This window comes from Nipponia nippon, unplaced genomic scaffold (assembly GCF_047370975.1).
Source record: "Nipponia nippon isolate SJK-2023a ecotype South Korea unplaced genomic scaffold, ASM4737097v1 scaffold_1, whole genome shotgun sequence".
NCBI classification, from domain to species: Eukaryota; Metazoa; Chordata; class Aves; order Pelecaniformes; family Threskiornithidae; genus Nipponia; species Nipponia nippon.
Genome location: NW_028262290.1, coordinates 137,172,649 through 137,199,393, shown reverse-complemented (window position 1 = coordinate 137,199,393; position 26,745 = coordinate 137,172,649). Strand labels below are relative to the sequence as shown.

General features: G+C 36.2%; 1 protein-coding gene across 1 annotated transcript in view; it reads right to left on the bottom strand.

Moving 5' to 3' along the window:
• THSD7A (thrombospondin type 1 domain containing 7A) overlaps nucleotides 1-26,745 on the bottom strand; it is a 293,266-nt gene that overhangs the window by 81,551 nt on the left and 184,970 nt on the right. Inside the window, exons 6-8 of the mRNA XM_087774171.1 lie at nucleotides 24,910-24,978; nucleotides 20,813-20,968; nucleotides 17,728-17,931 (exon numbers count right to left, since the gene is read on the bottom strand). Coding sequence (XP_087630297.1) covers nucleotides 17,728-17,931; nucleotides 20,813-20,968; nucleotides 24,910-24,978 — 429 coding nt within the window. The remainder of the gene's footprint in view (nucleotides 1-17,727; nucleotides 17,932-20,812; nucleotides 20,969-24,909; nucleotides 24,979-26,745) is intronic.

The following is a 26,745-nucleotide window of genomic DNA, read 5'->3' as shown; positions in this document are numbered from 1 at the left end:
AGAGAGGCATGGCAAGGAAACCCTCTTGCTTATTGTGCATCTTTTAATATGATGCATGCTTCAGTGCACAGTAAAAAATTGCTGTCAAATTCTGACCTGTAGTAAATGGAAAGGCAAGTGCTTAACAGAGGGCAAAATTTTTTTAAAGCCTTAAAATGAACAGTAAAATCACTGCATGATTCAATGAGGCATAGAGAATAACTGAAAAAAAAAATCAACATAAAATAAATATGCTGCTGGGGTCCTATGCAATAAGGCAATGAACTTGGTCTCAGTCCTGTACCTGGAAACCAGCTATAGTCTCTGAAAGGGTGAACTACAACCTGATATAAACTAAGTAAAAAATTGACAATAAAATCACAATAAATGGGATCAAATCAAGAGAGTGCTTTGAACATTAATATTGAGCATTTTATTTTAAATGCCTGTGTAATCAGTGAAGGACAGGAATATCACAGAGTGGTAAAACAAATCATGCAGTTATATTTTAAAGTTCATAAAAGAATTAGCGACAGCAACTGAGCCTAAATGCTAAAACTGCAGACTTCAGACTCTGTACTGCTTAGTTGACTTTGTTCAAATTTACTAGTATATCTGCAACTCTAAGAAAAAAAAAAGGCTGTTATGCCAGTATCTTCTTTTTGTGGCTCCTGGTAGCCACATATGATAGTCTGCTTTTAAGTACAACAGACCACAGGAAACTACAGTGTATCATTCAAGTGTTTTTAAACTTGCACATTTAAAATGATGATGTAAAATTACAAAAGGATGGAAAAGACTGACAGTTCAAAGCACTGCATGATCTGGATGTACTGGTTATACATACTAGGATATATACTGTGTCGTATATATGCGACTATATCAGTTACAGGCATTGCTTTCTTGGCTGAAGCCACTCTTACCAGCTTTCTTGTCTTGCCAGTGAAGCTGAAAATGAGGTACACAATGTGTCACCCATTGGAAAACCACTGGACACCCCAAACACTTGGTAAGGCACCCCAGAGCCCAGTTTTTAAAGTGCTCTGTGTTTGTGGGTGAAAAAGGCCTTGCTCTTATTCAATTGCCTTCAATAATGCCTCTAAGCATGGAGGCTGCAGGAAAAAAAATAGTTTGTTCACATGCTGTTAAAATCTGTGAGCTGTGCTGGTTGCCATTTACTGTTTCCTTTCTTCCCCATGTAGAAAAATAATCAGCAGGAAAGTACTGCATTGCCTCCTGTATGGGTCGTAAAGGCTGAAATGGCCAATGAGACTGTTCTTTATCTTGAATTCCCATGCAGTTTCCCATATGCATTCCTCCCACATGAGGACCTATATGTGTCCTTAAGACTCCCTTGCCAGCCTTCAAGTGTGTTGAATGACCTCCTCAGACTGGCTGAGGACCCAAAGGTGCTGTGTGGACTCTGCCCATCAAGAACAAAATATGCCTATCTACATTCAAAACTCAGTAAAACAAGATCTGTGGTATGTGCTCAGTCCTGTTTTTCACATGGAACTAACTTTAACCACTCTCTGTACCCAAAGTTAGTAAAGCATATGCTTCTCCACTAAAAAGTTTGCACATGCTACAATTTTACATTTTTTGTGTTATTCCTGTAGATATATAAAGATAATTTGACTAGAAGAGGGGGAAATGCTTTATTTTTTAAAAAAAATTTCTTACAATTCTGAAGTGCCTAAATGTCTGTTTTAATTATAGCTCAGGGCAGAAAATAAGAAAGAAAATATCAGTCTAAAATGTAATTGCCTCAAAGTTATATGAACGTCTCAACTAGTCTGTAATAGTATAGAAAAAGAATTAATGAGTTTAACTGTCATTATTCTAAAGAAAACACAAAAAAAACAACTTCAAGAAAACCACTGAAATAAGAGAAAACATACAAACTTATCCAAATTTGAAGTTCTATACTAGACTTTCATTAGTAATAACCTTGTCTACACATGGGCTGATTAGTCTAATGCAAAATGCGCAATTCTTCACATTACAGAAAGGCTATTAAAATTACCACAAAACCATATATTTTTCAGATGCTAGGACACCTTATATCTGCTAATAAGCAGATAGTAATCAATCACCAGGATAAACTAACGTTATCATTTTCATTTCTAATACTATTGCATCTCTTTCAAATCACTAAGCAATTACTTGTCCCCAAAGTTCACCACAAAAGGAAAAATTCTGCCTGCCTAGCATGAATTGTCACAGCAAATTAACTTTTCCTTCCAAACCACAGTGCTGCATCAGTAGTGTGGATTTTTGCGTTTTCAGTGATCAGAAGATGTAGAGAACTATGTTGCAAACTATGCATAGGAAAAAGTGGAGGCCCATAATATTTTAATTCAACTTCTGTCCTTCTTCATTATCAGGCACTTGCTATCTGTCTTCCTCAAACCTCCACATCTTACTTCAAATTTATCAGAACTGCTGATAGGAAATTCAGTCTCATACCGTGACTGATTTTTTTTTTTTGGCAATTCTTTTTGTTTTGTTGTTTGGTTGTGCTTTTTTTTTCTTATACAAGAGGAACTCTCTGAGGAAAGCTGTCTTTCTCATCGCATGTCTCTAATTAAAATGTATACACAACTGCAAAAGGCTGACCCAGATTTTTCAGTAGGGAGAATTTAGAAGTTAATCTCTGAAAACCTAATCAAATAAGCCATGGAAAGGGGAAACAATAATATTTAGATGCAATTCATCATTTACCATGTTGTTTAGCCCAACAATCTTAAGAGTATTTGGAGGAAAAAAAGGCAGCACGTGCAACAGTATCTGACTGACAGACCAATTTTTGCTCTTCAATCAGTTCAACACTTGTATGTAACACATACTTTGACAGACATTAGGAAACTTTAAATGTTTTATTAATCCCAGCAGCCTTCATAACATCTTGACAGTGTTTATTCATATCTGCTCCAAAGATAAAAGCTGTCAATGTAAGCTTTAATGCTAGTAAAATGGTGGTGTCCTTGAAAACAGTAGCAACACTGTGTTACCTTGTATGTAATTATTTTCTGTTCTAGTTCCTGAATGACCAGCTGTCAAAAAATCTCTCTGCATGAGGTAGGTTGATAAATTTTCAGCATTTTGAATAATTTTTAACCTCTCTAATTATTGAATATAAAGCAACATTAACCTACAATTTATATACTCAATATATTCTGCTTCATTGGCTCCTAAGTTTTTCAACAAACACAATGTGAAAAGATGGTGTATTTTTCCCTTGTATTGTTCTCATCAAGTGAAGTTTCTGCATTCATTTATATTGCATAGGTGCCTAGCTGTTAGCTCCAAGTGTTAAATCAGTTGCTAATTCCCTAATCACATGCCTTTCTCTCAATTGCTTTTGCTAAGTAGCATTTGCATTTAATTAAGTATGTCTTAATTAGTTGATGGTTAATATTGGTAAAGTCATTTTCTTCTAAGAAGCCTAAGTAGAAATGGCACTGATTTCAATGAAGACAAATACACTAGTTTCTCACATCTGCTCATCATGCAAAAATGTAAGAAAGTTGGTCTAATAGTTTAATGATATGAAAACATTCTAGGATTGTAAACTGTTTGATTTGGTGATTTGTGTGTGAAAATTTACTGTGTTTTTTGTTTCAATGTAGAATTTAAAGTAGTATCATACAGTCTATTCCTTACTAAAAGAAAAATTATAAACATGATACTTTCGCCCCTTATTCAAAAAAAATCATGAATCTCATAAACACAGATGGAATTTTTTTAAAACAAGAAACTTACACAAGCACATACACCTTCATCTTATTTACACATTTACCATGACTGCCCACACAAACCAGTGATATATAGAAAAGACCACTGACTGCTCCTCTTTCACTATGCAAATACTGGAAGATATGAATAACTTTTAAAATAGAATCCTAAATTTTAAAATGTAGGTTTGGCTTTTTTTTTAATCAAACTTTCACAATGAAAAATGAGTGATGATGGCAGGAACAAATACTATACAAAACGAAAATAGCTGTAGCTTAGAAACCTACCATATCCAGTGTTTCTCAAATCAAAGATAACAGCATATCAACATACTTAAGAAAAAATCATGATCTTTTTAAGATATTCTATTCCTTAACGAGATGAAACACTGCATTTTACAAGCAATAACTTCTTGTTGATGACTATGTTCAATTTTTCTCATGTATTCACCTTATGGGAAAAGAAATTTTGACGAGTGGGAAGACAGTGGCTTCAAGAACTCCCACATTCATGCAGAAATCTAATTCCAACCATAGTACCTGAGCACTTATGCTCCTTCTCTGTAACCAAACCAGTAAATGTTACTACTACACCTCAGCTACAGCTTAGAGAGTAGCATGTGTTTGCTAACTTTCCCCACAACACAACGTATTAGCAGCTACGTAGAAAGAATGCAGAAGCAGGTAACCCCCTGCGAGTTGTTTATAGGAAAGCTAAAAGATATGAAAGGCATTCTGCTACAAAGGTAAGCCTGTTCTGGTTCCAATACGTCTTCCCTGTCCTTAAGCTTATCCAAAGTTTCAGTCACGCAAATTTCAAGAAATGTGAGTCACTGCTAAGAAATTCAGTTCAGTATTCCTTAATGCATCAGGTAAAGGTAAGGCTTTGCACCATATACAAAACCATTACAGGAATAATCAAACCCAAAATAACACTCCTTACTTTGAAATAATGACAGCAATAAAGGGACACTCTGAAACAAAAATGAAGAACATATTTTAAAGATATGTATTTCCTTCTAAATTTGCTTCAGATGGGAAACATCTTCAGATGTTCTTTGGATGTAACTGGTTAAAGATAAGGAACTCACACCTTCAGACACAATATTAATGCTTCCAGTAATCCCATTTTCATATCTGGTAATAGAAGCACATATGTACCTTCATTTATATTAGAGTCATCTATCACCATTACAGTCATGTAGATACAGTCTAAATGTGACAGAGGGAAATAAAAACAGGGAAAGGAATAGTATTTCTTTATCCAAATAATATTTTTTCGATGTAAAATGCAGTGTCACCTGTCACATATGTAGGAAGGCCAGATCAAACAGTATGAAAAAATAATATTCCATAACTATGTTAACTCAGAAATATATAGTTACCTGAGGTGTTTGGCTAGAGAAAAAAAAAACACCTTACTTTTTTTCCATTAAAGTGCAACCTTCTTATTTATGCTTGAATTCTTTACTCAATGAGAATGAGAAAAGCGGAAGAAACTGTTCTGCTCTCTTTGTCATCTTAATAAGAACAACATTTTGTGGTATCCACTTTCAAACTTTACCTCTTATTCCTTTATCCCATCTCTTATTTTTCACTATTCTTTCCCAGATTTACCCAGGCTGAGAAACTAAATTACATACATTTCACCTAGAAAATATGGAAAAAGGTTTTCCAATTGTCCCTGTATTTATTTACATAATTTTCTAAGTGGTAGTGGTGATGGCAGCCACAGTATCAGTTCCCCCAAGCATACAGCAAACTCTTGGCTGCCTGTGAAGCTCCCAATTAAAAAAAAAAAAAATTATACATGAGGTCAGCTCCTTCACTATACACACAGAGGCACACTGAGGGTGTCTTACAGCACTAACTATGGCTTAAAAAGTAACACAGTCTTTTTATCTCTCACACTATAAGTTACTGAGTGAATATTTTGTATTATGCATCAAAGACAATGGAAAACTCTTCTGGCAGATGATACATTCTTTGAATTTTCACTACTTCTGATACCAGTGAATATCCACCAGCATGAAAGAGGCTGCATCTGAACTATTAGTGATAATGTGAATATCACTGAAAAAGATTGATCTAAATAGGAATACTGAAGAATTAATCCAAATTAATTCAAATGGGACTTTGAAGGAGATTAGTTAAACTCTATTAACATTGTGTATGCCTATCCTTATTCAGAATGAAAGAGAATATTCTTAACAAATAGAATTAAGGTCACCTTAATTCTGAATAAGAGGATTCACATAAACGTTTGATACAGTTTAACTAATATTATTTTTGCAGTTAATTTGGATCAACTTTCTTAAGTGTCTCCACGCAGACAAGACAACATAAACAAAAACTGAAACATGATATGCTTTAGCTGAGAAACTGTTATCCTTTAACTTTATGCCATAGTAGACTTGTACCACAGGAATAGTAGTCCAATATTTCTAATAAAGAGCCCAGCAGAATACCTACACATTGCCTAACAACAGCAGTAAGATTTTCCTACTGTTTGACAGGTAGTTGAAGCATTTTCATGGTTCATTTGCTAATGTAGTCTTACTGAGAATGATAAGGAACAGAGAATACAAGTGTATTGATCATAACCAAGCGGAGTTGCCTTCTAGCGTCAAATAAGCCAATCAAACGTCATCTTGATATGAAAGAAAAAGTAAGTTTGATGACAGGCTACAGTCCCATTGAGAATAAAATCAATATTAGTCACGGGACCAAGTGGGATCAATACGTCAGACCAATAGGCCATTTTAAGCAGAATGGGAAAAGTGCTGACAGAGCTATAAGGAAACAAGAAGACACAGTGTCAATCTGGAGGATGAAATCACTTGAAAATTCAGTGCATTTCTAAGAACACTTGGCAAAAGCACCAACTCACCTTAAGAAGATATAGCTGATCCCAAGATCAACTGGACATTCTCATGAACTTTTCCCAGTCAAGCCACAATTTATACAATGACAAAAAGATATAAAAGTATGACTTCAAAAATAAAATAAAAAATACTTTCTCCATTCGTTTGTAAAATGTTACAGAAACTCTACTGCATTTAACAGTGAAAAAAATTCCTTTGACAGACTTTAGAAATATTTGTAGTGTAATTTTGAACATTGGCAATACTAGGATTTAGAATACATGGATTTGAAAATGTAACGTATCTATTTCAGCATTGCACTATGTCTTTTTGTTTATTTAGAAAACAAGAAGTTTTATTAATCACTGGGAAATATATTAGTATTTTTTCACTACTGGGTATTCTCATCAAATTTTTAAACTCATCAGATACAGACAAGTCGAGTGTTGTAGCCTTTAAAAAGGTTTCACAGGTATTTTATTGTAACTACTATTTTAGACATCTCCTCCTCCCCTCCAATAAGCAAAAAATTAAGTGAAGAACAAGTCCAGGAAGGGCAATGGAATGTCAGCGATTTTCAACAAGTTCGATTAGAAATGATAATTCTGATGTGCTAAGCTGAACTAGATTAACATTCAGGGATATAAGTTAGGAACAGAAGCATAAAAAGGAAATAATAGGCAAGACTACAAAAACCGTAGCATGGAAACAATGTGACAGCTCCACTAACGTCAGTAGAATGGCCTGGTTTTCAAGAAACACTAAATATCCATAACTTTCACGAATTTCAGGGTTCTCATTTTCTGCATGAGTTTTGGAGGATAACTTTATAAATTTAAGCTCAGAAGTTCACAAAGTTGCATCATAAATTGATTCCTAAATACTCCAGCACTGCAGTTTCATCACCAAGTATTTTCCTAGAATTTGACCACCAACATTTTAATGTTATTCCTCTCTCTAATGCAAAAGCACAATCCACAGCTGAAGAGAATGACTAACGGCATGCAGCTGACAGAATATTAGATGAATTTTTCAGTTTGTCAATTATCTAATATTTCACTACTATAAAGTGAATTTGCAGCAAGTTTATAACTACACATTCATAAATATATGTGATACTCTTGCCACACAAATATACATGTAACTCAAAAAGGGTTTTAAGAGAATAAGAAAAATTATTTTATATAGTAAAAGATGATTGCAAACATTTTCTTTGCATTATTCATCCACCTGCAGCTAGTAAAGAGTTGTCACTCTATATGTAATCTGACAGCTCAATTCAATCACAGTTAAAACACAGGACCCAAGAGGTGTAAAAGAGATCACTGCCACTGTCATGTTTACACATTTCTGAGAAACAGTTTTATAATTAATTTCATGGATGCTTCTGTCCGTGTCCTACTACTGGCAGATGAAATGCAGTCATTGGAGAACATCTTTTTATCCATCTTGCAATGAAAATCTTCTCATCATTACAAGTGGAAGGCACAGCATGCCTTTAGGCAGCTCAGACTGTGAATTAATCTTGTCTTTTGGAAACATTTTCATAATGGATTCCTCTCTAGAAGACTAAAACTAACCCATCCTTTTGACTTTCCCTTTTTCCCGGCCTCTCAGTATATGGATTCAGAAAAAGAGCTCTCTGAAAAGCAACCAGAGGTAAATACCACTACATCTTATAAACCTATGCTAAATTAAGGAAATAAAATAACATTGTCACACAAAAAAAACAAAAGTAGCAGAAGCACATCTGCAACTATAGGGACGTTATAACTTTTCTACTTCATTAATAACTTACACAGGCTAATGTCCTAAACTCACAGAAATATGACAGATTTCACTTCAGATTTGCACCTACTCAGAGAAATCAGCTTTACTCTGGAAATAAAGCTCCCTTCCCCTACTAGGACACCACTGGTTTTCTAGAAGCGTCCCACAAGATTTAAGAAGCTTCTAGCTAGCACTATTCTACTTTTTCCCCTCTTAAAAAAAAAGATCCATTCTGAGACATTCAGAACAAGAGATTTGATGTAGTTTCTACTTAATATCTTTTCTCTGGAAAACACTAATGCAGCAATTTGCTATTCATAAAATAATATCAGTGCCAATAAAGGATGTCTCAAATCAATAAAATTCAAACCAAACATCTGATAATTCCTAAGGTAAGATTTATATAGCTAATCCATAAATTACCCCCAAAATTATGTCAGGAAATCAAACAGCAGTAAATGCCAGGATTAAAGTTGCCTTTGTATAATGCATTTTTTTAAATTGCATAATTACATGCTTATTATTTTTCCACTGGGTCCCTTCCCCCTTCAGTTCACAGATTAGAAAGTCTTTAATGAGTAGCTATTCGTTATTTTTAGTTTTATTCTCTTTGTTCAAAGCATGAGCCTATGTTTTATTTACCACACATTAATTAAGAGTGTTATTAAAACAGAAGTGGTAATTTTTCTAAGATCTTTCCATCATGGTTATCAGACGCCGACTAATACATTTATTTTCAGAACACTCAAGATGTGACAGGTCAGTATTATTTATATTTTGCTGATGCTGAACAAAAGTGGAGCAAAATTAAACCCTGAAGAACGAGACAACTAAGGCTAGTTGTGTCAAAGACAAAGCATTCATTACTACAAAATGCGCACTTAATCCCCAAAGGAGATATATCCACTTCACAAATAAGTAGCAGGTTCTGTGGGGAAAATATCATGTAGGCACAATTAAATAATTAAAGACTTTCATCTGATACATTCACATAAGGACCAGACAAACAACCTTAATTTCCTAATGTTTGAGGGCTTGGCTTTGCAACCTAAAATACTTAATTTTGACACAATATTTCTTTCCAATTTTCTAGTTTAAAACAGAAGCCAAATGAAAAACAGTACTTCTGCCACGGGTGTTACACCGACTCTAGACACTTACTGCTCTGTCGGGTGATTTTATGGGACAAAAGCAGGGGCAGACTATAATCCGCTGCGTTCCAGCTCTAGAAGTGACATATTTCCTTTTATCTTCCCCTTCTCTGGCTTCTTATCCAGCCTTATTTTCTGCAGACACTAATCCCAGCCTGTCACCTCGCTGTCCCTTTCACCCAGCCCTGCCACGTTCTCTCCAGCTGCTTGTCAAATCCTCCCTTGGGCTGACCATCACCAGACTGAATCTTTCCCCAAATTCATTCCTAAGCCCTGCCACGTAGAGACATTTTATAACTTCCTTTGAGTTCCTTACTTGCTCTCAGTAAACTGTCCTGGAGGAAACTAGGGTCAAATACTACCTTTCCCCAGTTCTTAACCTCACTGCTTGGTCAGTACCAGTTTCTCCCTCTTGTCTTCCATCGCCCTTTTCACCAAATCCTGGGTACAAATCTATGCCTTTCCCTCTGCAACAGGTCTGTGACTCTAGGTAGCTGAAACCCTGCTAAAAGCTATTTGCATTCCAAAATCTGGACCAGATCACTGGGAACACTGCAGAGACTGAGACGCTCAGTCGTTTGCTCCGATTTGCAGTAATCATTGTGGCAGAGTATGTTTTACTCTTAGTTTGAAGTTTTCTTAAGTATTCAGTGGAGATGGTCCTTGTGCAATGCACAGGAGTTACCAGAATTGCAAAATGACACAGATTATTTTAAGGCTCTTTAAGTTGCCACTGGAACAGTTATTTTCTGAAATCAAATATTTCTTGGCAGATAAGAGTGGTTTTACATTAATCAGTACTCAACAAAAATTATGATCTGAAAGAAAGGTCAGACAACGAGCTGCTTAAGGCTGGAAGTACTGAGAATAAAATTCCTATTTATTCTGGACTAACGTGACTGGCTAATGTTTTCATCGTCATCGTTTATCAACACACTAGCTTCACAGCTTTGAAGTCTGATAACATTTATTAAGAAAATTTACCATTAGCATGCGGATTGTCAGAAAATATAAATAGGCCTATGCAACCTTCTTCTCTCAGATGGAAAATTGACTCCCATCAAATCTAATGAGAGGATACTGTCTTAGAACATTTTATCATAAAGATTAATGATTAGTACTGTGTAATATAACCTTCCAAGAAAGTGGCACTTAATTTATAACTATGTAACATTAGTATTATATATAACATTATTAAATGTAACATTATCTCTTCTGAGTATATTTTGTAAAAATATTTAAAGTATTTTCTGAGTCTGTTCTAGGGAGTTAACACATGACACACAAATCCAAAACCAAAGAAGTTCAATACTGGGTCTATAAATCCAGTTTTATAATGCATCCGTAAGTCCATAAACACCTTTTTTTCTTGTTTCATAACAGCATAATTTGAAGTAACAAATGGAAAGAATGTAAAGCATTAAATCGACCTTCCTAAAAAAACATTTTGAAATGTATCTACAATTATCCCTCTCTGTATGCTTACTATGATGAAGCTTAGAGTCTAATCAGGATTGGGTTCCTGCTTTGCAGGCTGCTATGTAAATCAAAATTTATGCATCAAAATCCCCCCCTCCTAATTTGCCTACTGCTATTACAAGCAGTTCTTGCAATATCCTACTTTTCCATCTAATTGTGCCATCAAAAACAAAAGCAGGTTACTAAGAGTGTGCATCATATGAAACATGTAATTGCACTCTCTGTGGTATATTTCCAAAATATTTGTGTTTCCCACTATGGCAACTTCTACTCCTAGATGTCCAATAAATTTTAAGTACACCACTACAGCTTCTCTGCAAAGGTGTTATGGTACTTTTTTAGAAGTAAACGTGCGAAAACCCAGCAAACACATCTGACTAGATAGTCAAATTATGATCTATGACACAAGAAAAATATTCTGGTAATTAAGTTGGCCCACCTATTTTTAACTTAATTATATCCTTTACGAACATTAATGTCTCTGCAGACATTGTCCATACCAAGTGCAACTCTGTCTTCAAACATATATGATAAATTGGAAACAAGGGTCTATTGCACTGTCATAAGTGATAATTGTTTATTGCACTATGCAGATGAAACTCTGGTTTTGTTTTACTTATCCCTTTAATTGAAATCATCACATCACATTCCAGGCCAACTATTAAAGACATCGACAAAGCAAGTGATGCATTTAAGTCATCCCATATAACGAAATCACTTCATGTTATACAAACACTAAAAGCATCCATTCTTATATGGAACTTCATAGGGATATGTCCACTTTCCTAATGTCAAGAAGAGAGACAAAAAGGAATTGGTATGACATATTAAATGTGAGCTTTTATTGACAGAAGAATTATCAATTATCAAACTTCCTGAGAACTGAAATGGGATAGTTTAAGCAGTAGTATGCACTAATTTTTCCTTATATTCCTTTACACTAAATAAAGCAAATCTTGTTAAAATAATGCCTGAAAAATCCAATGCTCTGAAACATAATGGCCTAAGAGTATCAATTTTAAGGTCCTTTAAACTGACTGTATTTTACCCTTGGTAACAAATTCTTACATACAACAAACATGCAATAAACATATTCAATAGTTTTTATGTAACCAAACAAATCAATGGAAAGAAAGGACTGGGTTATAAATTTCATATCCTATGTGTTTACAGTGAAGAACAAAGTATGCATCTTACATTTGATTTAAATGCCTCAGATGGTCAGCCAAAAAGCTGTCAGGCAGAAAAGACCAGTTCATATCAATTCTGTAATGACATTAGCTAGGAAATTAATATTGGGAAATTATGACTAATGCCCATATAACCAAGTTCCTGCAAGCATAAGGCAGTATGCACTGACAGAAACTGTCATTAGCTACTCTATTTTTCTACTAATTGACTGCTGAGCATTGGTCAGATTTTGATCTGGGTTCTCTTACAGGATTAACTCACTAATTTAGTGTAATTCGAATCTGTCTCTTCATTCTTTTTAAAGAACTAAGCTATAAAGTGACATAAAGTAGGTACTTTCTTTTTAAATAATCATTAAAAAAATCCAGCCAGTCTGATGGTTCCTTCATTCAATGCATATAGCCACACAACAGAAGGGGCAGAAGTAGACTCTTTATACCTCCGTACACCTATGAAGTTTCCATTGATTCTCTTATTGTTTCCCATTATGAAAATTAATGAAGACCAGCAGCTATTCATTTAGCATATATTTGATTCAAACCACAGATATACAGAAAGAGTCAATTTTTAAACTAGCCAAAATATTTTAAGTGAAAATGGTTGCACCAGCCGATCTTCAGATTTGACTGAAGTTTATTCTATATATTTAATTAGATGCCTATTTTAAGAAGATATAAAGCCACAAGCTAAAAATTAAGAAACAAAATACAGATGTTGATCAGGAAACTACAGAAGAAAATTTAAACTATATGAAGAAATTTTATAAACTTTTCTGCAAAGTAAAATTCAATAAAAGAAATATTTCAAAAATAAATATTTCTAAGTCTAGAGGAAAACAGTAAAGCAATTAAATCATATAGGATTGTCTTATAGCTGAAGTATGGTGTCTTCAGTCAGTCACACTAGCTGAGAATAAACAGATAAGGGAAGCGTACACTGTTCCATTTTGGACAGTACAGGGTTTGAACCACTCACTACAAAGCAGCTAAACTAACTGGTTTGAAATGTCTACATCTGAGTGTCTTAACAAAACAGACTAGTTTACCTTCTATATCTTTTAATTAACTACCAACACCATTGTTTTGCCCCCCAGTATTGCAAACAGGGTACAGGCTGCCCGTGTTACATCAGGATATACTGATGTCGCCAGTGGTTTGAATTCGTGCTCCAGCCTCAGGAAGGCCAGACCTGCATCACCCCCGTACGTCCAGGTGCCAGAAAAGAACTTGTGGCACTCGGCTACATCAGCACACTTCTCTGCCTAGACAACTTCAGGAACAATTTTGCTGCTTCAAAGAGTTGCAGGAATTTGCATATACATGAAGAGCCTTGCTGTTGCCATGGCTCCCTCTTCTAAGGCTAGTCATCCCTCACAGCTGTGAGGCAGGAGATGGCAATGGGTCCATCCCTTTCTCTGGTGGAGCTAACTGTAACCCAAACAATTAGTGAGCTTGAACAAGGTCCGGAAGAAATTTGCCCTTCAAAAGTGATATCTGTTTTATCCAGAGTAACACATGCAGTGGTACAAAGCCCGGTATATTATAAAGGCTGTAAACCAATTTACTATTTACACATTCTTACAAAGTGAGCAAGTAATTTCAGCCTACTGTCTGAAGATCAGAAGCACACTACTAACACCACAGCCACTGATGGTACCTGCGCTGCAGAGTTCAGCACAAAGATAAAAACCTAAAAAACCATAATGAATGAACCAGCATTTTGTAGGCATTTTCAGCAGTACTTAATTTTGCAGATTTTTACGTCAGAAATTATTTTGCCCTATTGACATATTGAGTAGCACTAATGTATCTGTTACAGAGTGGACAAGTGGCCAGCTTTCCTACTATAGACTGAGTCTTTAAATAATGCAAAAATATTTTTGAAATGGTATGCTTCATAGATTGCCATAGCTACAGAGAAATAGAGTAAATTCATCTGTTGTAAAATCACTCTTATGAACTGCATTAAAGAACTTAATAATAGGTAATATGTACACACCTGTGTGTGTGCATGCATGCAAGTATGCCATATATATTACACATATATATAAAAATAGATGGATTACAATTTATTTTTAAAAAAGTCATTCTATCATCAGCAAAAGTTAATCTGTAGCATGGAACATTAGCCACAGATCTCTAATTATTAAAATAATGTATATGATGGAGGAGTTCTGACCAGCTTCTGTCCAATCTTGGAGTTTCCACAACCGAAAGGAGTTTTTTTCACCTAAAGGAGCTCCTTTGTAATATTTCCTGGAAGACTGACTAAGAATATTTATTCTGAAAAGGTTCTTTCCACAGTAGAAGGCTGAAGTTCCATTTATATAATAAAATACATCAAAGTTCATTATAGCCTCTGCAATGACAACCTGGGGTACTGACTGTCATATTTTTTTCAGCCTGAATGAAAATTCTGATTACTGCAATCCGCTGTGGAAAGAGAATGACAATCATAGGCCTCCAGCAACAACACGGGAGGATAATGTATTGTTTGCTGTTGTCTTGAAGGCTGTAATGACTCTTATCTTTATACCAAATTGAAGAGAGAAGCTCATTCCAATTATATAAAACAATCTCACAAACACTGCTACTTGATTCTAATTGTGAAGTAAAACACCCAGGTCAAGACACCCTATCCCAACTAGTTATGCTTTAAAAATATAGAATGATGCAACAGTCAACAGAAAGAGAAGATACTCATCAGTGTGGGGTTTATCCTACATTAAAGCAGTACATTGACAATACAATGCTTATTCTGAAAATTACAACCCCAGCCTTTTTAATTGTATAAAGCAGAAGCCAAGGGGAAAATACAATTTTGTTTTAATATACCTAAGTTCTTTTGATCCAACCCCTCCTATCCAGGCACTGATTTAAGATTGGATAATTAATTCATATGAACTCCGAAAAAAAACCTCTTGAAGAGACTGAAGAGAGCATTGTTACACAAAGATTAGTTCAGTTTAAGTAATGTAGCAAACTTGGTCGATAATTAATGCTTTCCACACATTGTTTCCCTTCACAGTCATTTTTACCTGTAAAACTGAACAAAATTCCCTGTGTGCCATTTAGATCAAAATTATAGCAACACAGGATTATCATACAAATTATGTATCCCATTAATTGAACCACAGTCTTTAACTGACAGTCAATGTAGTCTTCTCCAAGAAGTGTTCAAAGAACACTGAATATCACAAATTTCATATGATGATTAATTTAAACCATGATGTTTAGACATCAAACTTTATTTCACTGCATACTACCTTGCAGCTGTGCGGCTTGATGCAAAACCTGCCTGATTGCAAGGTGCTGCTCTCCTAGATTTAGCAGAGCAGAATCTGGATGCTCACAACAAGTGTTTGGTGAAGAAGGATAGCAGGGGTATCCTGTGCTAGGGTGGGAGGCCAGAGTCCTAGATGGAAGCTACCTGGGAAGAGGTGGTGGTGTGTGTTTAGAGGAGCATTTAAGAGCTGCCTACAGGATTTTCAGTGGGTCGGTGCTGTGGGAGGCAAATAAGGAGATGCCTGAGCAGAGTTAGCTTGGAGGGAGAGACTACAGAGGTTGGTGGGTTCTTACTTTGTACTTTGTTTGCTTCTACTGTATCATGCTAATTTTTCTCAGGAGAGACCTAAGTAAAAGCCACTTGGTATTACTGGTGAAGATCACAGACGATCTTTACTAAGAGAAGGAAGGGATTTAAAGGAAGAGCTGAGGCAATCCACTACATTACTCTCCATTGCTTTTGCACTCCGTCAAAAGATATTGAACACATCTTTGTGGGTGACTGGATCTTTGCAAAATAAACCACAACTGCATGCTGTTTTCTCCTTTTTTTGAAGCTGTATCTACAACTCTTTAATCTTAAAGACTGACAGGCACATGGCCAAAGCCCGACTTCTCACTCCTTCTGGGACAGATTGTTGATACAGGCAATGTATAATGCCATATAATGACAGCAATACATAACACCATATAATTCAGAAAGACAGATAGACAAAGATTAGTACTTGGAGTATAAAAGTTAATCACAAGTCTTCCAAATCAAATTTGGCCAAAACCAAAGCCCATGCAGTGCAGAGGGCAAATCCCATGAGTTTGAAACAGAACAATAGAAAATACCATATACATAAAACATATCTCAAAGTTTAGTGGCTTGATTGCATGCTCCAAATGTATTATGGTTACAATAAATTATAGTTAATATAAATGTCTCTATGACAATTTAGTAAGAAATTAGGCCAATCAGAAGTTAGATTTGAGCAAATACCACTCCTCAAAACCAAAGGTAAGCCAAACTATCCAAAAATCTAGTGAAGCAAAAAAATACACTTTCTTTTTGCTTTATAGATTTTTTTTTTGCTATTAAAAAAAAAGAAAAAAAATTTAGAATTATTTAGGAAACTCTTTCATTTATGAGGAAAAGGACATTTTTCATCTGAAAATGTATACAAACAAAATTTCAAATAGTTTCTATATTGTTGCCAAGAAATTATCTACACTGTGAAGGGAAATTTTTTGAAAAAGGGACATAAAATGTAGTAGATTCAATACTGTAATTCTAGGCTAATCTCTTTCTGATCTTTAAAAATGGTTACCAGTTCTCTTAGGTGTGTGCAGAAAAATAAGGCTTACACTCTAACTCAAAGGTTTCCAATTTGAGCCCCAAAACTCAATTATGACCCAAATTCTTGAGCATGAAAGCTCAAGATTTAAATCTCTCTATAATCGTTTTTTATTATTTCAGACCAATTTAATTACAAAATATTTTGTGCAGCTGTTAAACACTCATCAGGGGTGTACCCTTACTTAATCCTCTATAGGGAGTTAGAAGTCTCTTACCATAACTACACTGTAGTCACTATAATTATTTTAATTCATATGCTGCTCTAGACTATAATATTATGAATTAAATAAGGAATTTTCTGGCAAGAGTAATTCATGAGTGTTCCATATATTAAAGTATTTTGTAAGCAGTTTTGAAAATTGGCTTTTATGACTATGTCATGCAAAATCTGCTTTCTCTCACAGAGGATAATTGAATAATGGTGGTATTTTTTTTGACCTTTTGAAGAAGCAAGACAGCTTGGACTGTCAAACCAACTCCATAACACACATCAAACCACGCTTTTTAATAAACACATTATTGTTTTTCTTCCAGCTCTACTTACTGCAATGCGTCTTACTTTACTCACACTTTATTTGGTTCTGGACTCAGAGGATCAGCTTTGTTAGTCGGATTACATCAGGGAATTCAGTCAAGTCATTGCAGACGTGACCTGACCTGCTGAAAAACAATAGCTGTTTTCTATTTACTTTTCTCAAAGTCTCTTCGGGAACCTTTGAAAACCTACGATGTGTAGGTGAAGAAGCTTGATCCTAGAGCAACTAGAGGGCCTATCCTTCCTAATCAATACTAAAGGACATTTCTCTCTATTCCAGATAGCTTGGTCTTAAGGACTGAGAAAGCTGAGAACAACAAAACCTGCTAGCCATCTGGACTACATTTTAGCATCTTCACGCTAGTTAGTGTAAACCGTGGGAAAAAGCATCTTACCATCACTGTTGACGCAGACAACTACTGGAACCTGCGTACCAGGGCCACACGGCTTCTCATTGTCAGGAATGCACTCCTCCAGCCCCACGATTCTCCAGTCATAGCAGGAGGGCTCTTCACATGGGATGGCTTCCAGCAGGTGAGGGCAGTTTCCTGTTCCTCCCGTAGGCTCATTAGTGATGCGCCGTTTCCTTAGTTTAAAGCCTGAAATGTCCATGAAAATACAAAGGGCAGAATAATTCAATTCTAAAATGCAAAGTGAAGAGATTTTTATCTATCTACACCCGAGTGAACAGTTCTGTTTCTCTTCTGTGTAAAAGATACCCCAGACATCCAGTGCAACACTGCATTTTAGAGAACTGGGTAGAAGAACTTCTTAAAGAAGGAAGAGAGGTAAAACTTAACAAGAGCATCACAAGTTTTGCACTTATGCAGTAGGCTTTGCCTTAAACCCCTGTTTATCTTAGCCATACATACTCCAGGAGCAAAACAGGAGTCATTTCCTATGCATCACTCTTGCTGGATACATCTCATCTAACAAATCTTGACTGCATTGCTGGGTTGTCATTTCTGAAATATGTTGTTTCTTTTCTTTTCAGATATCTTCCAACAGGGATGGATTATCAGGTGACATCAGCTTATAGACATCTCCCCCCCCCAAAAAAAAACCAAACCAAACCAAACCAAACAAAACCTACATTGCCAGAAAAGGCAAGGCATGGAAATAAACCCAAGAAGTCCTATGAACAAATTTTCAGTATTTAACATCACAATATTCCCTTGCAAGCATTTATAAGTTTCCTTAAGACTATCTAAACTCATTTTGGATCAGAGAAACTGATGGGCCTTTATACAGTGTGTCATCTGCCAGGTCAATGTCAGTCTCTAAGAGCAACCCTCTCTGTCACTTTCAGGATGGCACGTTGAAAAAGCCAGACTAAATCTATAGAATAGAATCATAGAATCGTGTCCACGTCCCTAAGCACCACATCTACATGTCTTTTAAATACCTCCAGGGACAGGGACTCAACCACTTCCCTGGGCAGCCTCTTCCAGTGCTAGACAACCTTTGCAGTGAAGAAATTTTTCCTTAATATCCAATCTAAACTTCTCCTGGTGCAACTTGAGGCCATTTCCTCTTGTCCTATCGCTTGTTGCTTGAGAGAAGAGACCAACCCCCACCTCGCTACAACCTCCTTTCAGGTAGTTGTAGAGAGTCATAAGGTCTCCCCTCAGCCTCCTTTTCTCCAGGCTAAACAGCCCCAGTTCCCTCAGCTGCTCCTCACAAGACTTGTGCTCCAGACCCTTCACCAGTTCTGTTCTCCTATAGTAAGAACAACCTAACCAAACTGAATGGATTCAGAAAATAATAGTTTCTCATGGAATAGTTTTCTATAGTTTCTGATATATCTGATCAGAATATTTTAACTTTGGCAAAGGTTTGTTTCTTTTAACATCTCTTGACAGTCTCTTTTGTTTTATCTCAATATTCAGGCAGGTTAGTATTACACAGATTTTTTTTTTATAAAATACTACATATAATCCTTTAATTTCTACCACGACACAAACTAAGCAGGAGACAGTTTTCAAACACATATGTATAAGAACTAATTCTTTGTTTGAAGACATTCTCTTCATTAAAGTATAACAAATATTACTTTAAAAACACATTTCCATGTGTCTTTAATTGTGTTTTTTTTTCCCTAAATTGAAGAGGTCAGCCAAATTATGTCCAAATGGTTTACTGAGCCTGCCACAAAAGTCTGATATAATTTCAAAAAAAAGAAATCCAGTGTCTACTGCAACAAAGGAGGCAAATGATCCACAGTAAAGGGCCATTCCTGAAATATGTAGACTTACTGGTAAAACTGGGAGTGCCTGTACAACTTTTACTTCATTCTCTCAGAAGAACTGTCAATGAAATTACAAAATAAAACATAAGAATTTCCAGATAAGAGGAAAACATTGTCAGTTGAGAAAAGATCCCTGCTCATGTGTGCAGGAACAAAGACTTGCATAAAGTACATCCTAATATGTTTCCATTAGGCAGATGACCAAATCAGTCTCACAAACGCAAACGTTACCCCTGAAAATGCAGCAAATCTTTCACTGATGGAACAGTAACAGAAATAACAGACTGCTTGACAGCTGTACTCAGAGGAGACTTAATCCAAGAGACTTACACACTGAACTGCTTTTTCCTTCTTGAATTTATCAAGGTTGGGTCACATTACCATGAGACAGCATTGTAAAACTTGCATTATTGCTGCCCAGACTGAAGTGTAGCTAGCACTATACCAGGAAGAAGAAACTAAGCTAACGTGGTAATTACAGTTGCTCCTTCAAGTGGACATATGTAGCTGCCCTTTTTTATGAGTGTTTTCAATCAAGGAACCAAGTCTGTATTCTCAACTTTGTCAGATAATCACATCGCAGCAATGACTAGGCCAGTTTTTCTCATTTACAGCCAGAAACCTGCAGACGTCTTACATGAGGTCCTTGTCACTGTATTCTTGCTTTCCTATTTTGATGTCAGGTTACTACAATCTGTTCTGCATAGGAATAAACTGTAAAACATGTGAAAAGTGAAAGCAGCACATATGTCATGAGTAAAACAGTGTCACTTATCAACAACGAATGGTCCCAGCTTTTTGCCAGACCATGCTTTACAGTCTACTGGTAAATTTTTAAGCTATTACTGAACTGTAAATCTTTGAGTGATGTGGACACTATGCACCTCAAAGGCTGCTTGTGTCCTCCTTTCAAGACAGTGCCAGAATTGTGATTTGAACACATATGGAAACTGTATGCCTTTCAGTCTGAGAGGAAGGTTTGAAACTGGAATTGATCTGTAATAACACAAATTGACCTTGAGAGCCTAGTAAACAGCATACATTTTTGCCAGCTTTGGTGGAGCAGTAATGCTAAATATAGTCCTAATTCCATGACCTTTTTTTGGTGCTCAAAGGCACTGGATATACACTTCTTCGTACAAAATTTAGTATGCTTGCATAGCCAGAGGTGCCTAGTGACTTAGGAACCCGAAATAATCACCATTAAAAGGTTTCATTGAATTTTTACATACCCTTCTTAGCCTGAGGGTCATCACAGCTTTCATAGGTGCACGGTCCCCAGGCTGACCAGGATGAGGTCTCACACTCTGTAGGACAGGGGATATGGCACAGCTGGGAGGTGCTGGGAAGAGGTCCCATACACAGCCTACGGTCCACCGGCCTTGAGGCTGTCAAAACAAAGTCAATAGGTTTTTCACATGTCACTGGTCAGATCCTCAGCTCTAAGTGGACAGAACCATCCTTCATTCAGAAAGGCTGCTATCTCATCATTTTAATCTGATGAAGTGATGGAAAAATGCCTATCTTGAAAAAATGAAACAGAAGTCGGTTTACTCTGTGTGAACAGAGCCAAATCCGTTTATGGGGAGTCAGGAAGACTGTAGATATTGCAGCACCCTCTCAGACCTAGTCCTTTCATTTAATGGATAGATTATGTTACTACAACAGTTGTTCACATTGCGCTCTGTGTAAATCGATGTCCTGCTGTCTTATTGAGTTTGTCTTCATTTAAGAAACCGAACAAAAAGCTGTATAAAATCCCTTGCTATTATATGATATAACAACTTCAAAAGCCTGGTTAATTAATATTTAGAAGATTATTTTTAAGCTATAACCTGAAACACAGTTAAAATTATGACAAAATTTTGGTTTTTCTTTTACCCTAAATACCTTCAAGTTCACACTCAGCAATAAGATTTGGGCAGTAGCAGCTTAAGTTCAAGAAAGGCTTTGTTTTAGATACATATATAGTTTGCATATAATATAAATATATACACGTAATATTTTTAAAATAATTAAAACTCTGCAGAGGACAATTTATTTTTTTCATTAAAGTATTATTAAGCTATAAAGACACATGTGAAGCATGTGAAGACAGATTCTTCTGTCCTTTAAGGATCAATAAGCCCTGGAACAGGCCAAAATCACCCTGCTCCTCCCACACTTTACTCTTGAATTCCCAGGTTACACAAATAATAGGACATCTCTATAAGGTGCCAGAGTAAGGCACAGAACTCTAAAACAAAATGTACCATTTCATTATAAGCAAGTTTTTAATTCTCTTTTATAATATAGGATTGACACAATATTAAACTAAGCAGAGAATATCTGCTAGAAGGCAAAGTGAAGTCTGTCATATTAATTCACTTTGGTTGATTGAAGAAACATGCAATTCCTTAACTTAAAACACTCTCATCCTACTCCCTCAGCATTTTTTCACAGAAGAGTTACCTCATTAATTTTCTGCCACCACTACAAATAATCTCTTTTGATGAAAAGAGCTTTCTGATGAAATATATTCTGAAATAAGTTCAGACCATGACAAAATATCCTTCTGAAAGATGAGATCAATAACCACAGATAAAATGTTAAAGTAAACATCACGTTGTTAAAGTATGGTCTCATTTGCAGATAGGTATGTGTCTTTCCATTCAGACTTTCTAAGTAGATGATCTTTCCAATTACAGAAAAAGCATTCAATTCCCACTTTTTAAGGGGAAAAGGGAATGAAAAATCATCACCCTATTCTGGTTTCCCATGTTGCCTCCTTTGGGACAGTTTTACACTGTGTTGCTCCACATAATGAAGGCATGAAGATAGCAGTCATTCAACACTACTGCCTCCAGCTCACCCACCTCTTAACACAAAATAATACAAGAACAAATATTTCAACATTTGCATAATGCTATGTTGGAATTAATTTTTATGACAGAACATTGAATTTTACAATAAGTTTGACATGCTCACCTAAGGTGCGTAATAATCAACATAATATGCATATCTTGTGTAGAACATGGATATAAGTAAACATAATTTGCCTGTAATTGAATTTGTATTGAATAGTTTCTAATAAAAAAAACAAAACAAAACAAAAAAAACAGTAAGTAATTGCTAACCGTACTTTTTTAACCTTGATTTAATCAGGGAATTACCCAAGTGAGACAGTTGAAATTAAGGGTCAATTACACCCCTGAGATGCAGCCTTGCTTCAGGGAACAGAAAAAGTGTTCTGAGGAATGCTATGCTTCATCTCCAGCCTGCATCAGGATAAAGCACTTACCATCACACTAGTTCATGGGATGTTACTCAGAAAAATAACAAAGACCTTTCATCAGGGAGCTTTAAATAGCAGATTTTCCTATCACAGATGTTCCATATCTCAACCAGATTTTTTAAGAGTCTGCCCATAAAAGGTACTACTGTGCTACTGTTGCAATCCATTTGGCTTCAAGCTAAATTTCTGATGGTCCTGAAATTCTAAAATATGAGGAATTGTGACTGTGTTTGGCTTTAAAGAGACTGACTTAAGTAATCGGAAACCTATTTCAATTTTTTTGGAGGTATCTATCCAGTAAGAATTCTAGGTCTTGTCAGCAAATATTGTTAAATAAACTTATCATGAAAACACCTACTGAAAATATCTGCCTTTTCCATGTCTCATTAGAGTGTAGGGGAAGAAAGAAGTGCTTCGGGGACAGGTAAGTGGTATCAATAAATCTCTCAATATGACACAATGTTATTGAAATGCTGTTCTTAGAACATAAGTGATGTACAAATGTCTGCTACCAGATCTGTTACATATTGCTTTTAAAACTAAAGAATTCAACAGTAGGACAGACAAGTTATATCCCAGATTACTAAAAAAAAATGTTTTAAATGGATTCTTTCAGCATCAAAAAAGTATAAAAGAGCTTTTGCTGCTTATTGTTTAGCAAAGATGCTTTGAGAGAAGATGATGCTGGATGCAGCAATTTACAGTTTGAAACCTTGTCTTATCTCTGTCCTTTCATACTCTCTTGTGGCATCAATAAAGATTGTTATTTATTCCTTGGCAGTGATGCTGACTGCTGATGAGACTGTGTGTAATACTACAAGCTCTGTGTGGAATTTGACCAAATTTGGGGCCAAAAATGGAAAGAAGAGTGAATGCATTTTGATAATATCTCTCCCTCCTTCAGTCTAACTAAAAAATTAGACTCAGTTTTTAATGAATTTCAGGTTTGAGGTATTGACCTAAAATCTAAAACGAGATTCAATAACCCTGTCCTCAAATCATCTACTATATTAGGAAATTTTAGCTGAATATATTATATACTGTTGTAAAACACCTCCCCGAATGACTGCATTTTAAAAAGAACTGAAAAGAAAAAACACAGTTCTGTTCTTAAGCATTTGCTACGTTTATCGAGGTCTCAATCTCTCCATTCTTCTCCAGGAACCCTCGACAGGCCAATTCTTCCCCCATTTTCTACAATGCTGAATGCTGTCATCGAAAGACAGCAGATAATTCAGGACGTGATCCTCTAAGCAACTGCACAACTCCATGCATGTAAGCAGTTCCTCTGTGTTTAACAGGGCAACGAGTGTGTGTTTGCAGATGTAGAATAAATTTACACCCATAAAGGAACATTCCTCCCATCCTCATTCTACAATCAGGGTTTTAAAGGTACTTGGAAAAAGATGACACAATCTACCTCGTAGGCTTACCATGAGAGAAACTTCATGACTAAACCAGTTAAATAGGTGAATAGAGGTGAAATAATTTAAGTCAGTGGCAAGTAAACAGCAGAATGAAAGTGGCTTCCAGGAATCTCGATTGTCAGCTGCCTAATTACTACACCCAATACTCCCTCTTCTTCCTCAAGACTAAATTTATGAATTCTGATAGGACATATTACAGACCTGAATTCTGTGAGGGATTCTGGTTAAGCTAAGTATTAAAAGTTCAAATTCTTACTGGAGCCCTAACTAGGTGTTTTAAATCTACAAAAGGGACCAGAAATAGCATCTGTAATGAACACAACGAAGCAATTCCCAGTGCTCAGAATAGAGAGGAAAGTCAGTCACTTGCTAAAACAATTCAGGAGTGGAGCAGGGAACTGTCCTGGCATCCTAGCTGGCTCATGAACTTCATTAGTTTGAGTTCAGGCCTGTCACTTTCAAACGGATCTGAAATTTCCTGAGAATGCACAAATCCATTGAACTATTTCAGAGCTATATAAACATGTTAATTATACACATACAGCCAATGTAGTTCCCCCGAAAGGGACGTTGCCTCCTTTGCACGCTTTTGATTGAAAGGCCACGTCGAAGACCTTAATTTACCTACCTGTTATTTCAAAAGTGATCGATAGCAGAGGTGCAGTACTAGCCTTCGACTTGCTCTGTGACTGACTTTCTGAAATAACAGGGAAACGCCACTGTGAGTATATGAGAACGGAGGTCTTCAAAGCAGCCTTACCAAGACAGCATTTGCTACAACCAACAGTAATCTACACTGAAATGAAGGCGTTTCCCCACAGCTAAAACTGGTAGGTGTCTCCCCTGGCTTTTTCCCATCCTCAAATTACTCATAGTTTTCAAATGGTATTGTTTTTAGAGGCAATGGTTTGCTTGTTCCTAGGAGGGCCTGGAGAGCAGCTCTTGCCTACACCAAATCCAAGATGGGAGGGGAAAGAGAGGGAGGATGAGTGGAAAAGCAGCTCTTCTGAAAATCTGTCCCCTAATATGGAAACACCCCAGAGCTCCTTTTTAAACTAAGACCCACTTCACCCCTAGTTTGAGCTCTTGAAAAATTGTTCTCATGTTTATGCATCCAAAGGCTAGTTACATTTTAATCAGCTTTCTGGGGCCTGCAGGGATTACGTCCTGATGGGCTCCGCGTATTCCTGTCACACTCTGATAAGGGCAGATTTCACACCCATCTAAGCTGGCAAGACTTCACAGCCTACCAAAATCCTAATCATCATTCTGAACAGTAAGCTGTCACTGATTTTATTGTTACCTCTCCTTAGCTGGGAGGTTTTACTTCGTTACTCTAAGGCAGGGGCATCTAAACTTTGTTCGGCAGAGGCAATTTACCAAAAGCCCTTGGGCAGAAGCTGATTTGCATTAAACAAAGAGGCTTGAAAGCTTCTTCTTTAATAAATACAGATGTGGGACCCACGGAGCACACAAGTCACACCCTACTGATCCAAGCAGTCATGCCAAAATGGATGTTGGCATTAATATTCCCCACAAACTCTACCTCTATGGCAAGTTTGAGATTACCTTTAACCCACAGCAGAAACCTCACTAGCCTGCAGTTTGGTCAGCTCTGGTCTAAATGTTGTATTACACGACTTGTATAATGATGTCGCTTCTCCTGAAGTATGTGGCTGCATTCATTTATTTATGTTTTAATAATAATGTGTGTTTGCATGAAACAGCTACAGAAGAGGATAAAATTTAATTAACAAGCTACAAGTACCTAGCTTAATTCACTAATTTCTAAATCTATAGTGCTGCATGAGTATGCAGAAGTAGATGTAACATAAAATGCTCAAGTGTTGTTCTTAAGTACTTATATTCCCAAACAAATTACAGATTTTGTCTCCTAAGCTATTCCCTCTTTTGTTAAGAAGCTATACAAGCTGTAACAGTGACCAGGAATAATCTCTTCTATCTTTCATTTAGCGAAACAAACCAATAAAATTATATTGGCTTGAAGTCCTGAAAGCGACTTAAGAACTTGACCAAATCAAGAAAAGAATAAAAAAAAAAAAAAAAATCAATTTCCTGAGAATGAAATCTAGTCATATTTTTACATATTTCTATATTGAGCTTACATGCCAGAATTGGCATATTCCATCTGCCCATCAAACAGCACAGGTTCATGGCCCATCTGAAGGACACACAGGAAATTTACAGTGGAGGAAGGAACCAAGTCTAGGATTTCTGACCCACCTTCTCATGCTCTTTCTTACTGAGAGACACCCTTCACATAAGACAATATTTTTCAGCAGATATTAAGAAATAGTAATTTGTAGCTAGGAACCAATATTTGCAGCATGGAGAATGAAATATCTGCTGCTGCAATTAAGTATTTTCATCTGAACTAGAAAATATCAGTAAACTGCAAGGTAAGAAGGCACTCATGACAGAAGACAATGGCTGTCAAGGAGCT